Below are 17,747 nucleotides of genomic sequence, written 5' to 3'. Positions count from 1 at the left end.
TGTCAGTATGAAAGTGGATTGTGGCCTATAAAATATGGGGATCACATAATACAGAGACTGTATAGTGCGGATACAGGAGGACTAGTGCTTCAAGCAAGATTCCTGTACAAGACGTGAATTACCTTTCATAGGGGAAATCCTGTATATAGTGCTTCATTTACCTGTCACTAAATTACTTGTCACTATAACTTGAGACACTGTAAAGTTTTTTTTGTTTTTTTTTTCTTTAAGCTACCACCTTATTAGGACTTGTAGAGAAGTGTAGCATACAAAAGGAACCAGCTTTGCAAATTTATGGTAACCCATACCTAGCACAGATTTGAAGTTACTGTGCATTGGTTGCATTTTCATCTACCAAAATATGCCCATATAATAGTAACTTCTGCCCAAATTATGCTAGATTAAATATATATTTCAAGTTTATATTGTTTCGAGAAGAAAATGACACAGGACACCAAATAACTTGTATGTTAACAGCACTATGTAAATACATTTATTAAGTACAAACAAATACATATTTTGTTAAGGCTTGGCTCAACCAAGATTCTTACTATCTTATATATTTTTTTTCTTGTTTTAACAATAATAACTCTCATAAACATGCAAAGACGTGAAACTGATATAAAAAAAAAATGTAAAACTTCATTAATAGTTTCCAGAGATGGCTGCACAGTGTGACTGAATTGTAAGCGTTTGCTACAGAGCACAACCTAGAAATAGTGGTTGAAGACATTGCTTTTCCTTAGTGGTATATTGCTAGTGGCACAGTGATGTATGACACAAGCACAAAGCATGCAAGCCGTCAGAAATCCTATTATGTGGTTAAAGAAGATACAGTAAGTAGATCCAGGAGAAGGTAATACTAGTTATCACATGGCTACTCCTGTTTTAGAGTGGTAGTTATCCCCTTGTACCTTTCCTAATATCTCAGTTCTTAATGACCAGTGTGATTTATAGATTGGTTTGTATATAGATATTTTCCATAATGTAAGCGCACTATGCAGTAAATCTACAGGCTTGTAAGCATTTATTTGTTCTGTGCTGAAAGTTAGTAGTTTTACAGAATAAGGGTTCACATCTGCAATGGAGGCTACGTTGCAAAATCCATTAAAAATTGCGTACCATAAATCCTGCATACTGGACTTTTTCTTCCAGCTTAATGGTGAGTACCATAATGGATGCTCTAAGGACCCCATTATAAGCAATAAGGTCCCTCTGGACCCATTGGTGTCTGTAATGTAATGGATCTGTACATAGCAGGATTTCCACTTTTCTGTTTCTATAACGGAACAGAAATCAAGGGCAGATGTGAGTTACCCTTAGAGCTGTATTACTGCAGTTGAAGCCACAAACCAAAGACATTTCTTGCATGCACTGGCTTCTATTAGGAAAAGGATCAAAGGTATTAGTGCTGTAGTTTGTTGTTCATTTTCACAAATAAGCTTTTTATTTTCCTGAAATTTTATAAGAGTATATAGTAAGACAACAGGATTACCAGGGGGTTTGCAAGGGTTAGTACGACATTTTCTTTTACATTTTTAGCACATCATGCTGAGCCATTTAAACATATAGTTTTTTTTATATGGACAACCCCTGTTAACCATGTACATGCTGTATAAAGACTGTCAATTACAGAGGTTTTTCCTTGTGGGGAAGAAGACATGTTCTCTATTGATTCCTATGAGACTCAATGGGCATCTCATAGGAGTGAACTGAAAAGTGACTTGAGGTCCACACAGTCCAAGGAAGGAGCAAACAGAGAATGAGGATATTCGAGTAGAGGGATAAAAATACTTTGTGGTGGTGTTTCAGAAAACATCTTGGTGCCCAGCATTAGTCATTGCAGTTATAGTTATACTCCTATGAGTATATTGCAGTTATACTCCTATTATTGGTGATATCTCAGTCTAAGTCCTTTTCACACAGGGTTTGTGAGCCCCAAACCAGGAGCGGAGACTATACCGAGATAAGGTATAATGGAAAGATTTACACCTGCTCTGTGGTTTTGACCTTCTCCTCACTTTGGCTTGTAATCGCTGATGGAAAAGACTTGATCAATACACTGATGGGTAAATAGGACCTAAAGGTGTGAACTGTCTAGGGTTGTACTCTAGTTTTTGCCAAGCTTGCATACTGTACATGTACATTCTTACATCTTCCAAAATATGGGATAGACAAGGAGCTTAGACAATGAGTCAAACAATCCCTCTAATAAGATACAACTAGTGAAAATTACAATGTGCAACTGGTCAGATGTTAGTGGTAAAGGTTTTTGCAGTGGAGACCTTTCTGAGGTTAGTAGTTGATTTTACAGGTATAACTTTACAAAGAGAGGTTTTATTTTCAAGGCTAATGCTCAAGACTTAAATGATGCCTTCTGTGGGTATCTTCACACGTTGTGGCATAAATCCCACTAAACTTCTTTGTGTCTTGTGGCTTGGTATAGAGCAGGAGGAACTGAGTAGATTGATATTTAGCTTTGTGAGAAAATATTCAGTATAACTTGGAATTTATTCATTTATATCCCTGTTTTTTTTTCTAGGTTTAGGAGTCCAGTAGGCAATCCTTATCAGAGTTAGTCAATCACTGAGTAGGAGCGCCCCCTGGACCCCTAAGGGTGCGTTCACACAGAGGAAAATGGTGTATAATCTGCCTCAGATTCAGCGCTGAAAAAAAAGTCTCCCATTGACTTCAATGGGTTCCTTTTTCTGTTAGCAGGAATAATAAACTCAATATGCAGAGAAAAAAACATGTGGTTCATAAATTTAACAGTCATACAATTTTTTCTATTATAATATTCAGTCACAGTAAACAGAATTGTGTTCTATGGGTTCTCCAAAAAAAGCTGCGTTTCCGCAACGTGGGGCCTTAGCCTTAAAGAGGTTGTCTAGGCTAAACAGTATTTTCTAATTAGGGCGGGGGAAGTAAAAAAACAAAAAAACATACTCACCTGTCCCCAATGCTCCGGTGTCCTCTCAGCGCTGTCCCATCCTGCAACTCGGCTACCTCCTTGCAATAAATTTCTCATAGGCTGTGATATCCCAGTTCCTTACCTCTGAGGCCGCTGGTTGGCCTTGGCACGCGACCGGTGAGGCCAATCAGTGGCCTCAAGAAGTGAGCAGAGGACGTCACAGATGTCGTCCCCGGTTCCCTTCTTGAGGCTGCTGATTGGCCTCAGCTGTCACGTGGGGCGGATACTTCAGCTGAAAGACAACAACGGAGCTGCAGGACCGAACCGCGCAGGGAGACCCTGGAACACCGGGGACAGGTGAATATGGTTTTATTTTTTTATTTTTTTTTTTCACCTCCCCTGGCCTAATTAATACATAAATTTTAGCCTGAACAACCCCTTTAAGTCACTGTGACTTAATGAACAAATATGTCATACTTCATTTTTATTAAAGAAATAAAGGAGTTAAAGTTCTAAAACTTTAGACAGTCTCTAAACTTGTGACCTACTTGTTTCTATTGATTGGAATTAAGGGCAAGTAACTCAGAAGCCATGAATGGACTTGAAGGTAGACTCCTTATTTAAAATATGAACCATAAGGTAAAATTCTCAGACAGGTGAAGCTGTTTGGATATTTTCCTAGTATCACTGGGTTTCCTTCCATTCTGACCTCATCCAGTCTGGTTCGTAGGTAGCGGGTGTCATTTGCTTTGCAAAATGTGTCATCTGTGATGGCATCTATGTTGTTAAACTGAAGTGAAGAAATAAAGGGGGAAGCGGGATTAATGCAATAAAATCATTTTTACATAGAATATATACATTACTGTATACTGTACAGGAATACATAAAATATAGCACTCTGCTGTTTTTGGCATCTTTATTTCAAGTACTGCCCCCATCGAACACTAGAGTGAGTTTCCTGAGCCTCACTTTGAGTGGAGCCTTGGCTATGTCTGTGCTCTCATACTCCGTTCTTTGTCTCTTGATCGGACAGAAATCACAGTACTTAGCTGTCTCCATCATTGCAGTTGTGCAGCGAGGAAGAACAGGGTACTCAAGATCGCCTTCTAGTAAATAGTATGACCTTCAGCAATCATTGATCACCTATGCGGCAGCTAGTTCCTAGATTTCATTTGTAGAAAACCCCTTTTGTCTTATGTAATAAGGTTATTATATAGCGTATAGCAATTTCAATATCGGAAGTGAAAGATCCATATTGTTACAATACATGTTTTTCTGGGGTTTCACTCCAATTTGGAGTTGTCGCTGAGTTAGTGGATGGAGACTAGACTCTGTAATGTCTCCCATAGGTAGTACATGGAGAAAACAGGAAATTATGCTCCAATCTCTCTCACACAGAAGCACCCCATAGGGAGTAATATAGAAGTAATGTACATTATTGTTGTAAATAAAGTATTCGGGGTGACATAAAAATTTACTCTTTGCTCCACGAGCCTCTATTTGAATTGTCCCTTCTCCCCTTCCCTTCTCTATTGATTTCTATAGACAAAAGTTATTAATGAACTGCAGTCTGTCTTGAAAGACACAGATGGATTCAGTAGATGTTATAGTAAATGTCAGTATAGGAAGGATGAGAAGGACCATGAGAAGTGGAAAGGAACCATTTTTTTTTGATAGACGAAAACTGCAATATATTTTATCTAATTTTACTTTATACAAAGCCAAAGCACCCTCTTGGGTGCTTCCTGAAGGAAAACTTAATTCGCAAAAAAATGCGGTTACGTTAGGAAACCTGCGGACCCCATAATGGTGTCCGTTTGGTTTCTGTAAGAAAAATGTGGAGAGAAAAGTGCTGCTTGCAGTGCTTTACTCTCTGCATTTTTCATGTGGTGAGGGGAACTGAGCCTAAGCTGGTTAAAAACATTACATAAAGTTTGACAAATCCAATATTGGAATGTGTATAAGAACAGCATGAATTTATGTCAGGGATCTTTCTACCAAGGTGCTTGGCTATAGTATACCCATACTGTAGAATGGAGAAAAGAATTTCACGTACCTGTAGATGAATGACACGTAGGCTCTCTGGTAGGTTCGCTGGGACGCTCTCTAGTTGATTGTTAGCCAGGTAGAGGTATGCTAAGTTGGTCAGTTTCTATAAGATAAAATAATATGTTGAGATTAATTTAAGTATTCTATAAAACAGCAATTAAAGTTAGCAGTTGTCTAATTTATATTTTTATTATAACCTAAACACTCCCTTAGGACTAGTTCACACTGCCTCTTTTACGGGGCTTTCACACTGGTGTTGGTGACAGTCAGTAGTGTCCGTAACAAGATTTTAGCAATGGGCACTAGCTGAATCGTCACAAATTTCCATTGATTTCCATGGGGTGTTATCCTGTGTCTGTTAGTACCCATTATATACCTAATCCGTCACATATCTGTTTTTTTGGTGGACAAAAAAATCCTACATGCAGGTCTTTTGTGTCCATTAAAAAAATAAAAAACCGACTCCATGATGAATGTCAGGTGTCTGTTATTTTTCAACATTGAAGTCTATGGGTAACTGAATAATAACAGACAGTAACTCATTAGCCTGAAATATGATTAGTTTATTGTTAATTGTAATCGTTGCGCTCTTACCTTGAAAGCATTGGCTTTGATGGCTTTGCTTTTAATCATGTTGTGATTGGCATTAAATGAGGTCAGTTTTGTTGGTAAAGCTGGAATCCTGGTCAGTTTGTTCTCCGCAAGGGAAAGCTGCTCGAGATTCACTAGCTTCTCAAACGCTTTCTCTTCAATCTCTTCTATGGCATTCCCAGTCAGATCAATCCTTTTTAAGGTGGCTAGGGAACAGAGATGAAAAATAAAAGACAACATTTTACATTAGTGAGATGTGAAGAATGGTTATTTATAGCAAAAAGATCATCAGATATTTCTGTAAACTCCCTAAGGTCTCCGTTACACAAACCATTTATTCAGCGGTTTTAAAAATGTCCATGAATTTCCCATAAATTTCTGATGTTTCCATTGTTTTTTTTCACCTGTATTTTGATTTTTAAAAATATTTGTGACTTTTTTTTTTTTTTTCTATAGTCAGAAGAAATAAGTCTATAGGAAACATGCCATATCTAGACATGGTATCACATGTGTTCAGACCAACCGGACCTCCTTGATTGATAAGGGTGAATCCAGGAATAAACTGTGCTAAACCTGTATAGTTGACCTTCGATCCTTTATTGACAACACGTATTAAACCACACACGACGCTATTTTGCCAGCGTTTCAGGGTTATACCCCCTTCTTCAAGTGGTATACGATAAGGCACACTGTTGGACCCTTCATTCAAAACTATAGCAAGGAAAGCAGTAAGCCTATTTCTCTTTCTTTATACAGGTAGATGGAAGAAAGGGAATCCGTTATGTAATTCCGCATGCAGTCTGTGATGGAATGCTTCAATCTATAATCATAGATAGTGATGCAGCAAAGGAAAAGACTCAGAGCAGCCAGACAGCTCCAGATCTGTCACCTGCAGCAAAGCCTCACATTGTACTGTCAAGGGCGCTGGGGATGATCACTGTTCTGCACTGGATCTCATGCACTGCATCAGCCATACACTGATCCTTTGGCTGGGGTCCAGTCTGTGCTCCTGCACAATCTTCTCTGCTATTTTGTGCCCCTCTCTCTGCAGTTCCTAGCTGGGTAACCGATTGCCCCTTCCTGATCTAGACATGGGTTTGGGGGAGCCAGCTTCCTGTAGTCTTTCCACCTTCATTCTAATTCACGTCCTGTGAGGTGGGATTGCCATAGAGCATGATTTAGGCCACTGATTGTGTGACATCTTCCTCACAGATGAACTAAGTGCTGTCTTCAGCTGAGCGAACACATTAAGTTCTTTTTTTTCTTGTGGCATTAAGGAGGTGGCTGCATGTAAGGGACTTGTGAATAACACTTTACAGGGGTGAGATTTAGAGCGATAACATTGTGACTAGGGGGAGCTGCTCCCCTCTCACTGTGGCTAGATAAGGTGCATTTGTCAATCTAATATTTTAAAAGGATATATTTTCAGTTTTCGGCAACAGAGTACTTAGGGAACGGCATGTGAGTGTAGTGCACGACCCTCTCTTTATGCCCAATGAGGAAATAATGCACATATTTTTTTTTCTATTTTATTATAAACTTAACAAGGACCTTTTACCACCACCACCTATTCAAGTTCTTAACATTTTTAAATAGGCACCGCTCCACTGAATCCAGCACAGTTGGAATTCTTGCTCTAGCCCCCACCGTTCCTGAGCAGCAAGTGCAGTTACTTTTGGTACCTGATGTCTTATTTAAGCTTTGTAATGTCAGAAGGGAGGTTTCGGATATGGGGCATGATTCAGATCTCCAATCAGAGGCAGCCAGTGTCAGCGCTCAGAATCATACCCCATGTCTGCTCTTGTTTGACACCGTCCTCCTGAAAGTACAGAGATATTGGACACCAAAGATAACACCGTTGATTGCTCAGGAATTGGGGGGGGGGGCTAAAGAAAATAATCTGTGTCTGATTCAGTGGAGCTGTGCATATGATGCTAAGAACTAGAGTTGGAGGTGGTGAAAAGTCCTCCTTAAAGGGATTGTTCAATGCCCTGTGTGTATTGGTTACCGATGACCTATCCACAGGACTGTATCTGGTTGGTGGGGGTCCAGTGTCTGAATGCCACACCCTTTAAGTGGACCTTTCACTATCTCCAACAAATCCAGCTCTTCACATCAAGTAAGTATACACAGTATACAGCTTCCCTGCAGCTGGGTCATCAGTATTCAATACACAGGATTCTTGGACAACCTCTTTAAAGGTAACATCTGCCAGAACAAAACGCAAGAAAGCCAAAATAGACAGCAAAAGCTGTGTGTGAGAATGCCTAAACGAAGCTTTGCTTTAGATATATTCTGATAAAAGAAAAACAACAATAGTTTGTTGTTTGATTGAATAAAGTGATGTTACTTTTCTATAGGTAGTATGGTGTGCTGCCATCAACATATAATGTAGTTTTATTGCCTTTGAAGGGGCGTAAAGTATGAATATCAAAATTGGCAAAAGTACATTCACAGGAGATGAAAGAAGTCTTTGGATTCATATTTGCAGCATGCACAGTATGTCTGCAAAATCCATGGATGGAAAAACCTGAGTACCCAAAGGAATCGTAAAGCACAGGAAGAACTGAGTCACTGTATACTTACGGAAATCAGAAAAGTCTTTCACAGTAATTTTCTTAATTTTGTTGAATCTAGCATACAGGTAAGCAGTCTCTTTAGGCAAGGGGGGCACTTCTTCTATATCTGTTTCTTCACAGTAAACTGATCCACTGAGACATACACAAGCCAGACATGTGGGCAAATCTGAAAGGAAATTTACCAAAGTAATATTAAAATGAAACTGCAATGACAGGAAAGGTCACATTGTATTTATTAGAAGGCCACACTTTGGAGCATTTCACAATTACAGTCTACATAAATTGTTAAGCAACTTAGAATATTTTTCTTACCGTACCTATTACAATTTTGAGTTATATGGCATTTCCCATCAAAGTTAAAGCATGCCGGCAGGGAAACACAAAAACATTGACAGTGTTGTTTGATGTTTATATATATATATATATATATATATATATATATATATATATATCTTTCCTTTTCCATTTAGCTGTCATATGCTGCACACTTGTCCTTCTTTCTATGTTATTCTCTTTCACTTAGTTTATTACTATGAACATCAATAATCGTGGCAAAATTCTTAAAAAATTGTAAAAGTTAATTTCTGTATTTTAGAATTTTCTTATCCATAGATGTTTGTTTCACATTTTGGCTCTGTTCCACAATCACATGACAGGAACACGCTACAGTGTCCCCTCAAACAGCCCAGAAAGGATAGGGCTTGCAGGAAAGGTTAGCTAGCTTTGAAACAAGGTCTTCACAACACTAACTTGCTTTCCTGCTATTCCCATATCCTCAGACTTTGACTTGACCTTACTTTATTGACCACCTGAAGGGGTGAGACTTGCAGGGCAGTAACTCATGTGATTGGCAGACAGGAAGTGCTGGCTTGTTCTCAATGCCAAAATGTACAATAGAAGTTGGTTAGGCAAAAGAGTCTATCATGCCCATAAGATCTTTTACAATTCTTTTTTGTTAGTAAACAACATCATTGGCAAAAAAAGGCTGCATATTGATCACCTATTTGAAAAGCCAAATAGAAGTGTAATTCTAATGGGGACATCCTATTGCATGACCATGACTTCAGATCAGTGTGGCACTGTGATTTTGCGTCCACAGGACCATGCCATATAAGCAGCTATTATCATCACATGAGAAGACATGACCATCATTATTAATCTTCATTAGTGATTAAGTAAAGAGTACGGTATGTTAGTTTCCTTAGTTGAGTAGTCAAGACTTTTGTTTCTATGCCCACAGTTTAGGTGATCAGTATCTGTGATGAATACACTGAAGTACAGGGTATAAAGAAATAATGAATACCTGTTTAGTGCAGGGGTTCTGGTAAACCCACTGATCAAATATTGTTTGCCTATCTGAGGACATAAAAAAAAGTCTGTAAAAACCCTTTAAACTATACTATTTGGGCATGTAAGGTTTCTCACTGTCCTTTACTTTTTTAGATAATAATTGTGTTACCTTTAGCATCTGTAGCATCTGTAACGTTTTGATCGTCTCTCCTAAACCTTCCTTTTGGAATTACGAGTCCATTCTGCTGGTGAAATAAATAATAATAATAAAAAAAAGCATAGCATTAGTTTAGCAAGTGCTCATTGGTGGGACACTTTCTGGCCAAACTTGTAAAATGACAATCTTCCTGCCAGGGAGCTTATTGCTTACCCCAGATTTTTATTTCCCGGGACCATAGGAAGACCATGTAAACACTGAACTATATTTTTTCCACATTCATAGGAATTAAAATATTGCCAGTCATGTGATTACTCCCTGGTTGTCCCCAGCCCAGTCTACTTCTGCAGAGGAGCAGATACAGAACATTTTGTTGCAGATTTTGCTGCGGTTTTTTGAGCCAAAGCCAGGAGTGGATTGAGCAAAAGGGAGAAGTATAAGAACTTTCTATATATTTCCCACTCCTTTTGTAGGCAATCCTAAGTTTGACTAAAAAAAATGCAGCAAAATTTGCTACAAAATAAGCTGCATTTCCGCAACGTGGGGCCTTAGCCTTAAAGAGCTTATCCCACTAAGTAAAGTCTGCAGTATCTTTATCCCATTTCACATTCAAACTGAGCACAATGTGGATGTGGGGGGAACATCATGTTGTTATTTTTCCCTATCACTTCGATGGGAGTGCCATTGAAATGCCAAGGATAGCCAAGTGCTGTACTTCGGCTATCTCCATCGTTCCTTTGAAGTGAATGGTAGTTCCAGTCCGACCCATATTCAGCCTCACTGTGCTCAGCTTTAATGTGAAGCGGGACAAAGGTCCTGCAGACTTTACTTAGTGAAACAACCTTTTTAACTTTAGATGATTACACACACTAACAATGGGCATCAGGGAGCCTAGGCCTCATGTATCATCATCAGGCAACATGTATGTGTGCAGGCCTCCTGTATCAGTGCAGCTTTATTTCTGTACAAATTTCTTTTTCTACAGCCCTTTTATGATAACTTGATTGAAAAACATTAGAAATGGAAATTGAAGTCATACTAGCACCAAGACAATTTCCAAAAAAGGAATAAAAGATAGTTGTCAAAATAGGGCTTTGTTTATACCACAAAAATATGCAACTGTTATTTACAGGTTACGCAAGTCCAAAACTCCCACGTTATTTCCCTTCAAGTTAGTATACAAATTCCGTAGGTAAACTGCAGTTTTGATTTTATATTATACTGTGAGAGCAGGAGAGAACATATAGCATCTGTTTTGTTGATAGATATCTTCCACAGCCAAGAAATTTTAAGAAAAGAAATTTTGATCCTGCCTAATTTTTTAGGCATGGCAAACCTAGGCTGGATCAGGGACTGGGAGGGAAGAGGGAAGTATTCAGATTTTCAGGAAGGGTAGATCAATGAGATGTAGATAGAAAAGTACTGGTCAAAAAGGATTATGTTTCGAGAGATAGGAGGGAAATACAGTAGAACTCCGCATCAATGCCTGTTGCCACAATAGAGAACAGATCCCTTAAAGGGGCTCTATCATTGGGAAAAGTCATTTGTAGCTAAGTACCTTCTTGCATAGCCTTTAGAAAGGCTATTCCACATCTGCCTTTTGTATGCAAATTGACTCTGTAGTTTTTGAATGAGCCCGTTTTTATTCATATGCTAATTAGCTTCCTCCATGCATCGGAAGTGTCTGTGTGCACCGTCTGCTCTATGTGTATGAGAACAGAGAGATGAGTAATCAGCACAGCAGCCTCTCTGCTCTCCTACACATAGAGCAGATACTGTACACACACACACTTCCGGGTGATCGGAGAAGGCTGATCAGCATATGCATAAAAACCGGCTCATTCAAAAACTACTGAGGCAATTTACATACAAAAGGTAGGTGTGGAATAGCCTTTCTAAAGGCTATGCAAGTATGTGCTTGGCTAAAAATGACTTTTCCAAATTATAGAGCCCCTTTAAGGAGTCTATTTCATAATGTTATTGCCCCATAGAGGCCTCGCTATGCAGGGAGCTACAGCAAAGCAAAACAACACTGCTGCTTCTTTATTGTGGGCATCCCAGTAATATGACATCACTTTAATATGTCCAACAACTTTAATAGTATTTGGCATATTAATATCAATACTGGTAATATATGTATGCTTTCCATGGTTGCTTCACTTTTATCATGTATGATTTACACAATGACATCTTCCTTGTTTGCTTCTATATTTACACTTTTTTGTTCCTTGTTTGCTTCTATATTTACTTTGTGTACATTTGGTGTCTACTCGTAAAGACTTAATACATTTAGTTAAGTTGTAGTCTATCTATAGACAGTACATGATAAGCAGAGGATGAGCAAGTGTCAAACTACCTTCCCTACACAGAGGGCAGGCTCTCACCTCTACACTTCATACACATTCAGAGGTGTTTTTTAATATTTGTAATTCTGTAATGTACTATGTGGCCTGCACAGATGTAAATAAAAAGATGACTGGTCGGGATGCTGGGTGTCGGAGCTCTGCTAATCTGATATTGATGACCTATCTTGAGGTAAGGTCATCAATGTCCTAGCCAACAGATATGCTGTCAGTGTTTGAATAATGGAGGTATAACCATCATAATGGGTCTAGGGGCTCAGATCTCCACCAAGCACATTGATGATTTATTTTAAGGATAGATCATCAGTATGTTTTCCTACAAATCCCATTGAAGGAATTACTAATCATTCAGTTCCTCAATATGAATGCTTTGGCATTTAACTAGAGACACACTTGGAGAGCTTTATCAAAGCTGACGCAAAAGTTATACAAGGAGTCCAGTCAATAAAAACTTCTAGTGAGAGCTAGCATGAGATGAGTTGCCACAGGCAGATAAACCACCTTTCTATTGGACAATTTTGGAGAAATATCTTGGTACACATGGTGCTCACGATTAATATTTAGGATGCTAAATTTGGAGTATGTCTCACCCCCTGGAACAGCCATAAAATAGGCGGGAACACTCCTGACACTCCACCTTTGACTGTTATCTGTATAGACTACCTCTACTTCTTCTTTTACAGTTTTGTTCATGATATTGAACTGCCAACATGGGTACTGGGCGGGCATATGAGTCTTTAATTTCCCACCTTTTTCTTTTTTTGTTTGCTCCAAACTTTTGCTCAAGAATGTTGAAGTGGACTTGTTATAGGTAACATATCAGAATAAGCTGTTATGTTAGTAGAGAGTATGCATTATTAATGCCTCGCATTGGTTTTTGTTGTCTTCTGTGATGAGATACCACATGGCAGCAGTTTAACCAATTGCAGAAGTTCAGGTTAGATGCTACCTCTGTATATAGAGAAGTACCTATACTGGTGTCATAAAGTGCTTTGATAATGATAGGACATTTCTATTGAGCACCAGCATGAGCCTAAGGCTGGGTTCACATCTGCATTCTGTGAACGTTCAGGGATTCCATCCCCCATTCTGCTTGAAAAATATGAAGAGAAAAGTCCTGCTTGCATTTTTATGGGGCGGAAACCTGGCGAACTCCATTATAGTCTATTAAGCGGATTGAGTTTCAGATTTTCGGGTCCCCAAGAAGACCTGAGGAACGGAAACCCGAATGCCGAGTGTCAACCTAGCGTTAACTTGCTTTTCTTGTCTGTTTCTTGTTCAGTCCTTCCACTCTTATCTGCATAGACTTCTATAAAGTGAGTCATGTGACCTGCACTCCATCTCTAGATGGATAGATCAGTGGTTTTCTCAGTCAAAGTCATTTTAGAAGAGGTAGGGGAAGCAGGGAAACAGCCCAATAAGAGCCAAAAGAGGAATTTCTCTTAGTTGAGATATCTCACAAGGTTTCTTATAATCGACTTTACTATTTAGTTATGCAAAAGAAAACATTGCAGTATAATGAAAATGAAGGTGTTTGCCTGAGGCCTGGTTCACATCTGTGTTCAGTATTCCGTTCAGGGAGTCCGCTTGAAGACCCCCCTTCCAAACAGAATACCGAACGCATTAAAAAGCGATGAGCAATGAAACCACACAGACTCCATAGACTAAAATGGGGTCTGTGTGTTTTCCGCACAGTGTCTGCACGAATCATATGGAGAGAAAAGTGGTGCTTACAATACTTTTCTCTCCGCATGATTCAGGTAGAAAACACATGGACCCCATTATAGTCTATGGGGTTTGTGTTGTTTCATTGCTCACCACTTTTTAATGCGTTTGGTATTCCATTTGGGGTTCCCAAAGAGGACTCCCCAAAAGGAATACCGAACGCAGATGTGAACCAGGCCTGAATCACATGCTGCAGTGATCTCAGCACTCCAGTGGCAACAAAGTGTAGTGTAGCAACACAACCCCATTCATATTAAAGAGGACCTTTCATCAGATCGGGCACAGGCAGTTCTATATACTCCTGGAAAGCTGATAGTGCGCTGAATTCAGCGCACTATCGGCTTTCCCGATCTGTGCCCGGTGTAAAGCGCTATCGGTCCCGGTACCGTAGGGCTTTACAGTCAGAAGGGCGTTTCTGACACTTAGCCAGGGACGCCCTTCTGCCCAGCAGCGCCTATCGCGCTGTACAGAGTGACCGGGGAGGAACGCCCCCTCCCTCTGCTCACACAGCTCGTCCATAGACGAGTGTTATCAGAAGAGGAGGGGGAGTTCCTCCCCGCTCCACAGTACAGCACTATAGGTGCTGCTGTGCTGTGCTGCTGTGCAGAAGGGCGTCCCTGGCTAACTGTCAGAAACGCCCTTCTGACACTAAAGCGCTACGGTACCAGGACCGATAGCGCTTTACCCAGGGCACAGATCGGGAAAGCTGTCAGCTTTCCAGCAGTATATAGAACTGCATGTGCCCAATCTGATGAAAGGTCCTCTTTAAGTAACTTAGTGAATGTGTGATCTTTGGTCATGTGACTAGTGTCGTTTCCATGGTCATATGTAGCCCTAATCATTAGCCCAATTCTTCATTATACAGCTCACCTTGAACTTATTAAATCTTCTTCCTTTGCTACCAAATAATCATTATTTAAAGAGTTTTTGCACTCACCACTTTTATATACTATGACCAGAACAGAGATAAGTGATTGCTAAGGGTCCAGCTGCCTAGACCACCATCGATCCCAGAGTCCTGTGTGGAGGAGGGGTAGTGTGCATACATAACCAGTGCTCCATTTATGGGACAAGTGGGGTGCAGAACATAACATAGTAATGAATGGAGTGGTCACGCCTGCTTACTAGCATTGCAGTTACACAGGGGACCCCTGTAATTGTAGGGAGTCTTTACAGTTTCCTGCTGGTCAGACCCTTATCCCCTATTCTGTGGATTGGAAATACATGTTGTTATTGAGAGAACCCCTTTAAAGTAGTAGAAGCACTTGTCTGTTTTTTTTCTTGTCTTTTTAATTTGAGCACAGCTTTGAATACTAAACATGTTCCCCTTTACATAGAATTGGCTCTGTTGGCCTTGTCCCAGAATTGCTACTACAAATACACAATTGGGCCTGTGCTTTTATCCCTGTACAGAAGGCTTTTTTTGTATATTTCCTTAGTCACAGATTTATGGATATTGAATTATTTATTTTTATTATTTCCTGTTTTCTACTATTTTGATTTTCAAGCAATGTCATCCAGGGACGAGTTTACCACATTTATCAGCACAGGGGAATTCTAGTTCTATATACAGTTATTAGAATAAGCCTGCTAATGCTGTATTGCCGGCAGGCAAACATGAAAGACTGTGACTATGAACTACAAATACAAGCATGGTCAGCCATAAGAAATATATAAGTATTTTCAGATACCTCATTTGCTGCTGCTTCCCGCTTGCGTCGTTCAAAGTGTTGCTTAAACAGCATCCCCTCAAATATTTCATCAGCATCATAGTCATAAAGTGCTTCTTGGTGTACGGGAGGTGCTGACTGTATGAATGGTAGCAGCAAGATCACAGAGCACCACATATGCATCGTCTGCTTCATAGCTGTCCTCGAAGCTGTACTCGGAGGCTCTACTTCTAAAAAGGTTTCCTGGGGAAAATCCTTTCTCAGTGCCTGGGAGAGAACAGCATGTCATAACAATAGTGAGACTAGCATGACTTGTTGGCAGGGTCTGAGCAGACTCAGTCCATTGAGGGGATTATGCTTAACCCTTTAGGAGGATTGCGAAATGCTAGTGAAGACTGTACAGTATTTTAAGGAATCCAAGTAATAACCTTCGTACTAAATCCCCCTTTACTGCCTTGACATGTGTTACTCATTGGAATTGTTACATGTGGAATGATGTTAGTAATGTCTAAGAACGTAATCACGAGCCCTTCTTTTGCTATTCATTCTATGGGCTAGGAAAGAATCAGTTCATTTCTAAAGTTGAGGAAGAGCTATTACATTTCATGACGGTTCTATTAGTTTTAGATAAATTGACTATTTCCATATTTATTATGTTAAATGATAAAAGCATCCCAAAAAGTGTAATAAGCGTCCTACCTTATGTTCCCTGTGTGCTCAGTGCCTCAGTACTTTATTAGGTTCATTAGATGAGCCATACAGTCCAGATGTGAATAATCTTCATTTGGTGGAAGGGAACACTTCATACTGTATATGGATGACATGGGCCATGGAATGAAGGAGGCAGTTCCAGAATTCCTAGCCTTGGGGGTATAGGTTTACTTCCCAAAGCAGGGGGGCAATGCAGCTGACAATTCACACAGGCCCTTAGGATTTAGTTTTATGTATAGGTATGCACATCTTTTACTCACACACTGCAGGGCAGAGAGATTTTTTTGCTACTTGTGGAGCAAAAAGACTGAAATGATATTTTTCCACTTTAAGAAATTTTTGCATTCAGAATTATGTATAAAATGAAAAAAAGAGAAATTCAGGTTAGTGCATTAAAGTAAACTAAATATTAATACATGATTTATTAATTGCACATCTCAAAGACCTTTAATTCAGCCTAAAACTAGATGTTCCAGATCTTTCCACTTAACATCTGGGATTGAATGTTCCATTCTGATGCTTCCAGGAACCACATTGTCTGTTTGGTTTTTTTTTGTGCATCTTTCCATGACTGTCCTTTATTAAATGAAGGACTGTTGTAGAATCCTATGATACATGCTAATATGAATACAGTCTGCAATCATTCGATTTTTTTTAATATACAAAATTATTCCAATAAAATGCAAACTTGACCATGTTTGCCATTACCCCTCATAGGTCTGGGTACTTATAACTTATTGGGTATGATAGTTGTATGTGCATGTATGTATATTTCTTGAAGAACATTGTATTCCAATTATCATGTCGTATTACAAAATCATCACTCCATTATGAGTTAGGGGAAAACAGTCATCGGGTATGGGGCCTGGGGTGCATCTAGGCCTTAGGGTCCTAAACTTACTAGTACTGAAATTGAGGCTTGTTTCTACAATCTTTAAAAAAATGAATGGATAACTTTTTGGAGATAAATACAGTTCTCATTGCCAACATCTTTAGTTGCTTGTGCTTGGCTTAGGTGAATATGAGGACAGTACATCTCAGTCCACACCATATGCACTGCAGCTGAGGCATATTCACAGTCACGTGCACTGTCCTCTGCTTCATCTGCACAAAGGAAATATCACTAAATCCTCTGGAGATAGACCCTGGAGTTATCATTAGTAACTTATATATTTATTTGGTAATAGGGAAAGTGGCAGTTTTGATATTGGCAGGTTTTGGACACTAAACCCTTAGCTGCATAGCGGCAAGCTGGTGGTTTATTGGCTTCAAGCCTGGTTGCAGGTTTTCTTTAATGTCAGGCATGCCAGCTTTGTTGATCTTCTTTTGAAACCAAAATCGGAGGAGAAACATCAGGGCATGGACAGACTCAAAAGTGAACAAGGCTTGACATACCTTTCATTCATTGATTGTTGCCGGTATTTTTGAATTAGACTGCTTTTATTGATATGGAAGGGGGAGGTGAGAGCCAGGTAAAGCTGATGACACCAGTGGTGCTCAGGGAACATAATAAAGACTTCCGGTGCTCCATGCTGGATAATTAGCATATCAATAAAAGCAGTCTAATTAAAAAACACCAGCGACCGATCAATGAATGAAAGGTATACCTGGAATGGCCCTTCTAAAGGCTATGCAAATATATGCTTAGTTAAAAATCACTATAGCCAATCATAGATTCCCTTTAAAGGGTACCTGAGTTTT

At 39.5% G+C, this 17,747-nt stretch overlaps 2 protein-coding genes across 8 annotated transcripts in view; one reads left to right on the top strand and one right to left on the bottom strand.

The window, feature by feature from the left end:
• Window positions 1–17,747, top strand: part of CENPP (centromere protein P) — a 193,562-nt gene that overhangs the window by 15,226 nt on the left and 160,589 nt on the right. The window lies entirely within an intron of this gene.
• OGN (osteoglycin) lies at window positions 480–16,177 on the bottom strand. Of its 3 annotated transcripts, XM_075287378.1 has the most exons (7): window positions 16,035–16,177; window positions 15,357–15,602; window positions 9,590–9,665; window positions 8,138–8,296; window positions 5,555–5,757; window positions 4,968–5,063; window positions 480–3,701 (listed from the first exon to the last, which is right to left on the bottom strand). In XM_075287378.1, exons 2-7 carry the CDS (start codon window positions 15,528–15,530, stop codon window positions 3,528–3,530), a joined length of 882 nt encoding a protein of 293 aa, XP_075143479.1. In that variant the 5' UTR covers window positions 15,531–15,602; window positions 16,035–16,177; the 3' UTR covers window positions 480–3,527. The 3 variants fall into 3 exon arrangements, with proteins under 3 accessions (XP_075143479.1, XP_075143480.1, XP_075143478.1); XM_075287379.1 differs by lacking the exon at window positions 16,035–16,177 and having other exon boundaries at window positions 9,590–9,662; window positions 15,357–15,651; XM_075287377.1 differs by lacking the exon at window positions 16,035–16,177 and having other exon boundaries at window positions 15,357–15,650.

This window comes from Leptodactylus fuscus, chromosome 9 (assembly GCF_031893055.1).
Source record: "Leptodactylus fuscus isolate aLepFus1 chromosome 9, aLepFus1.hap2, whole genome shotgun sequence".
In the NCBI taxonomy this organism is placed as follows: domain Eukaryota; kingdom Metazoa; phylum Chordata; class Amphibia; order Anura; family Leptodactylidae; genus Leptodactylus; species Leptodactylus fuscus.
The sequence above is the reverse complement of the archived record's forward strand: the minus strand, read 5'-3'. Positions and strand labels throughout refer to the sequence as shown.

Bases quoted from the DNA above. Each gene is read 5' to 3' on its own strand.
- OGN (XM_075287378.1), bottom strand. From the start codon at position 15,530: ATGAAGCAGACGATGCATATGTGGTGCTCTGTGATCTTGCTGCTACCA. The intron at 9,666-15,356 runs GTATCTGAAAAT...TTATTTCACCAG, and splicing joins GGGAAGCAGCAGCAAATGAG to CAGAATGGACTCGTAATTCC. The intron at 8,297-9,589 runs GTAACACAATTA...ATTTCCTTTCAG, and splicing joins AGATGCTACAGATGCTAAAG to ATTTGCCCACATGTCTGGCT.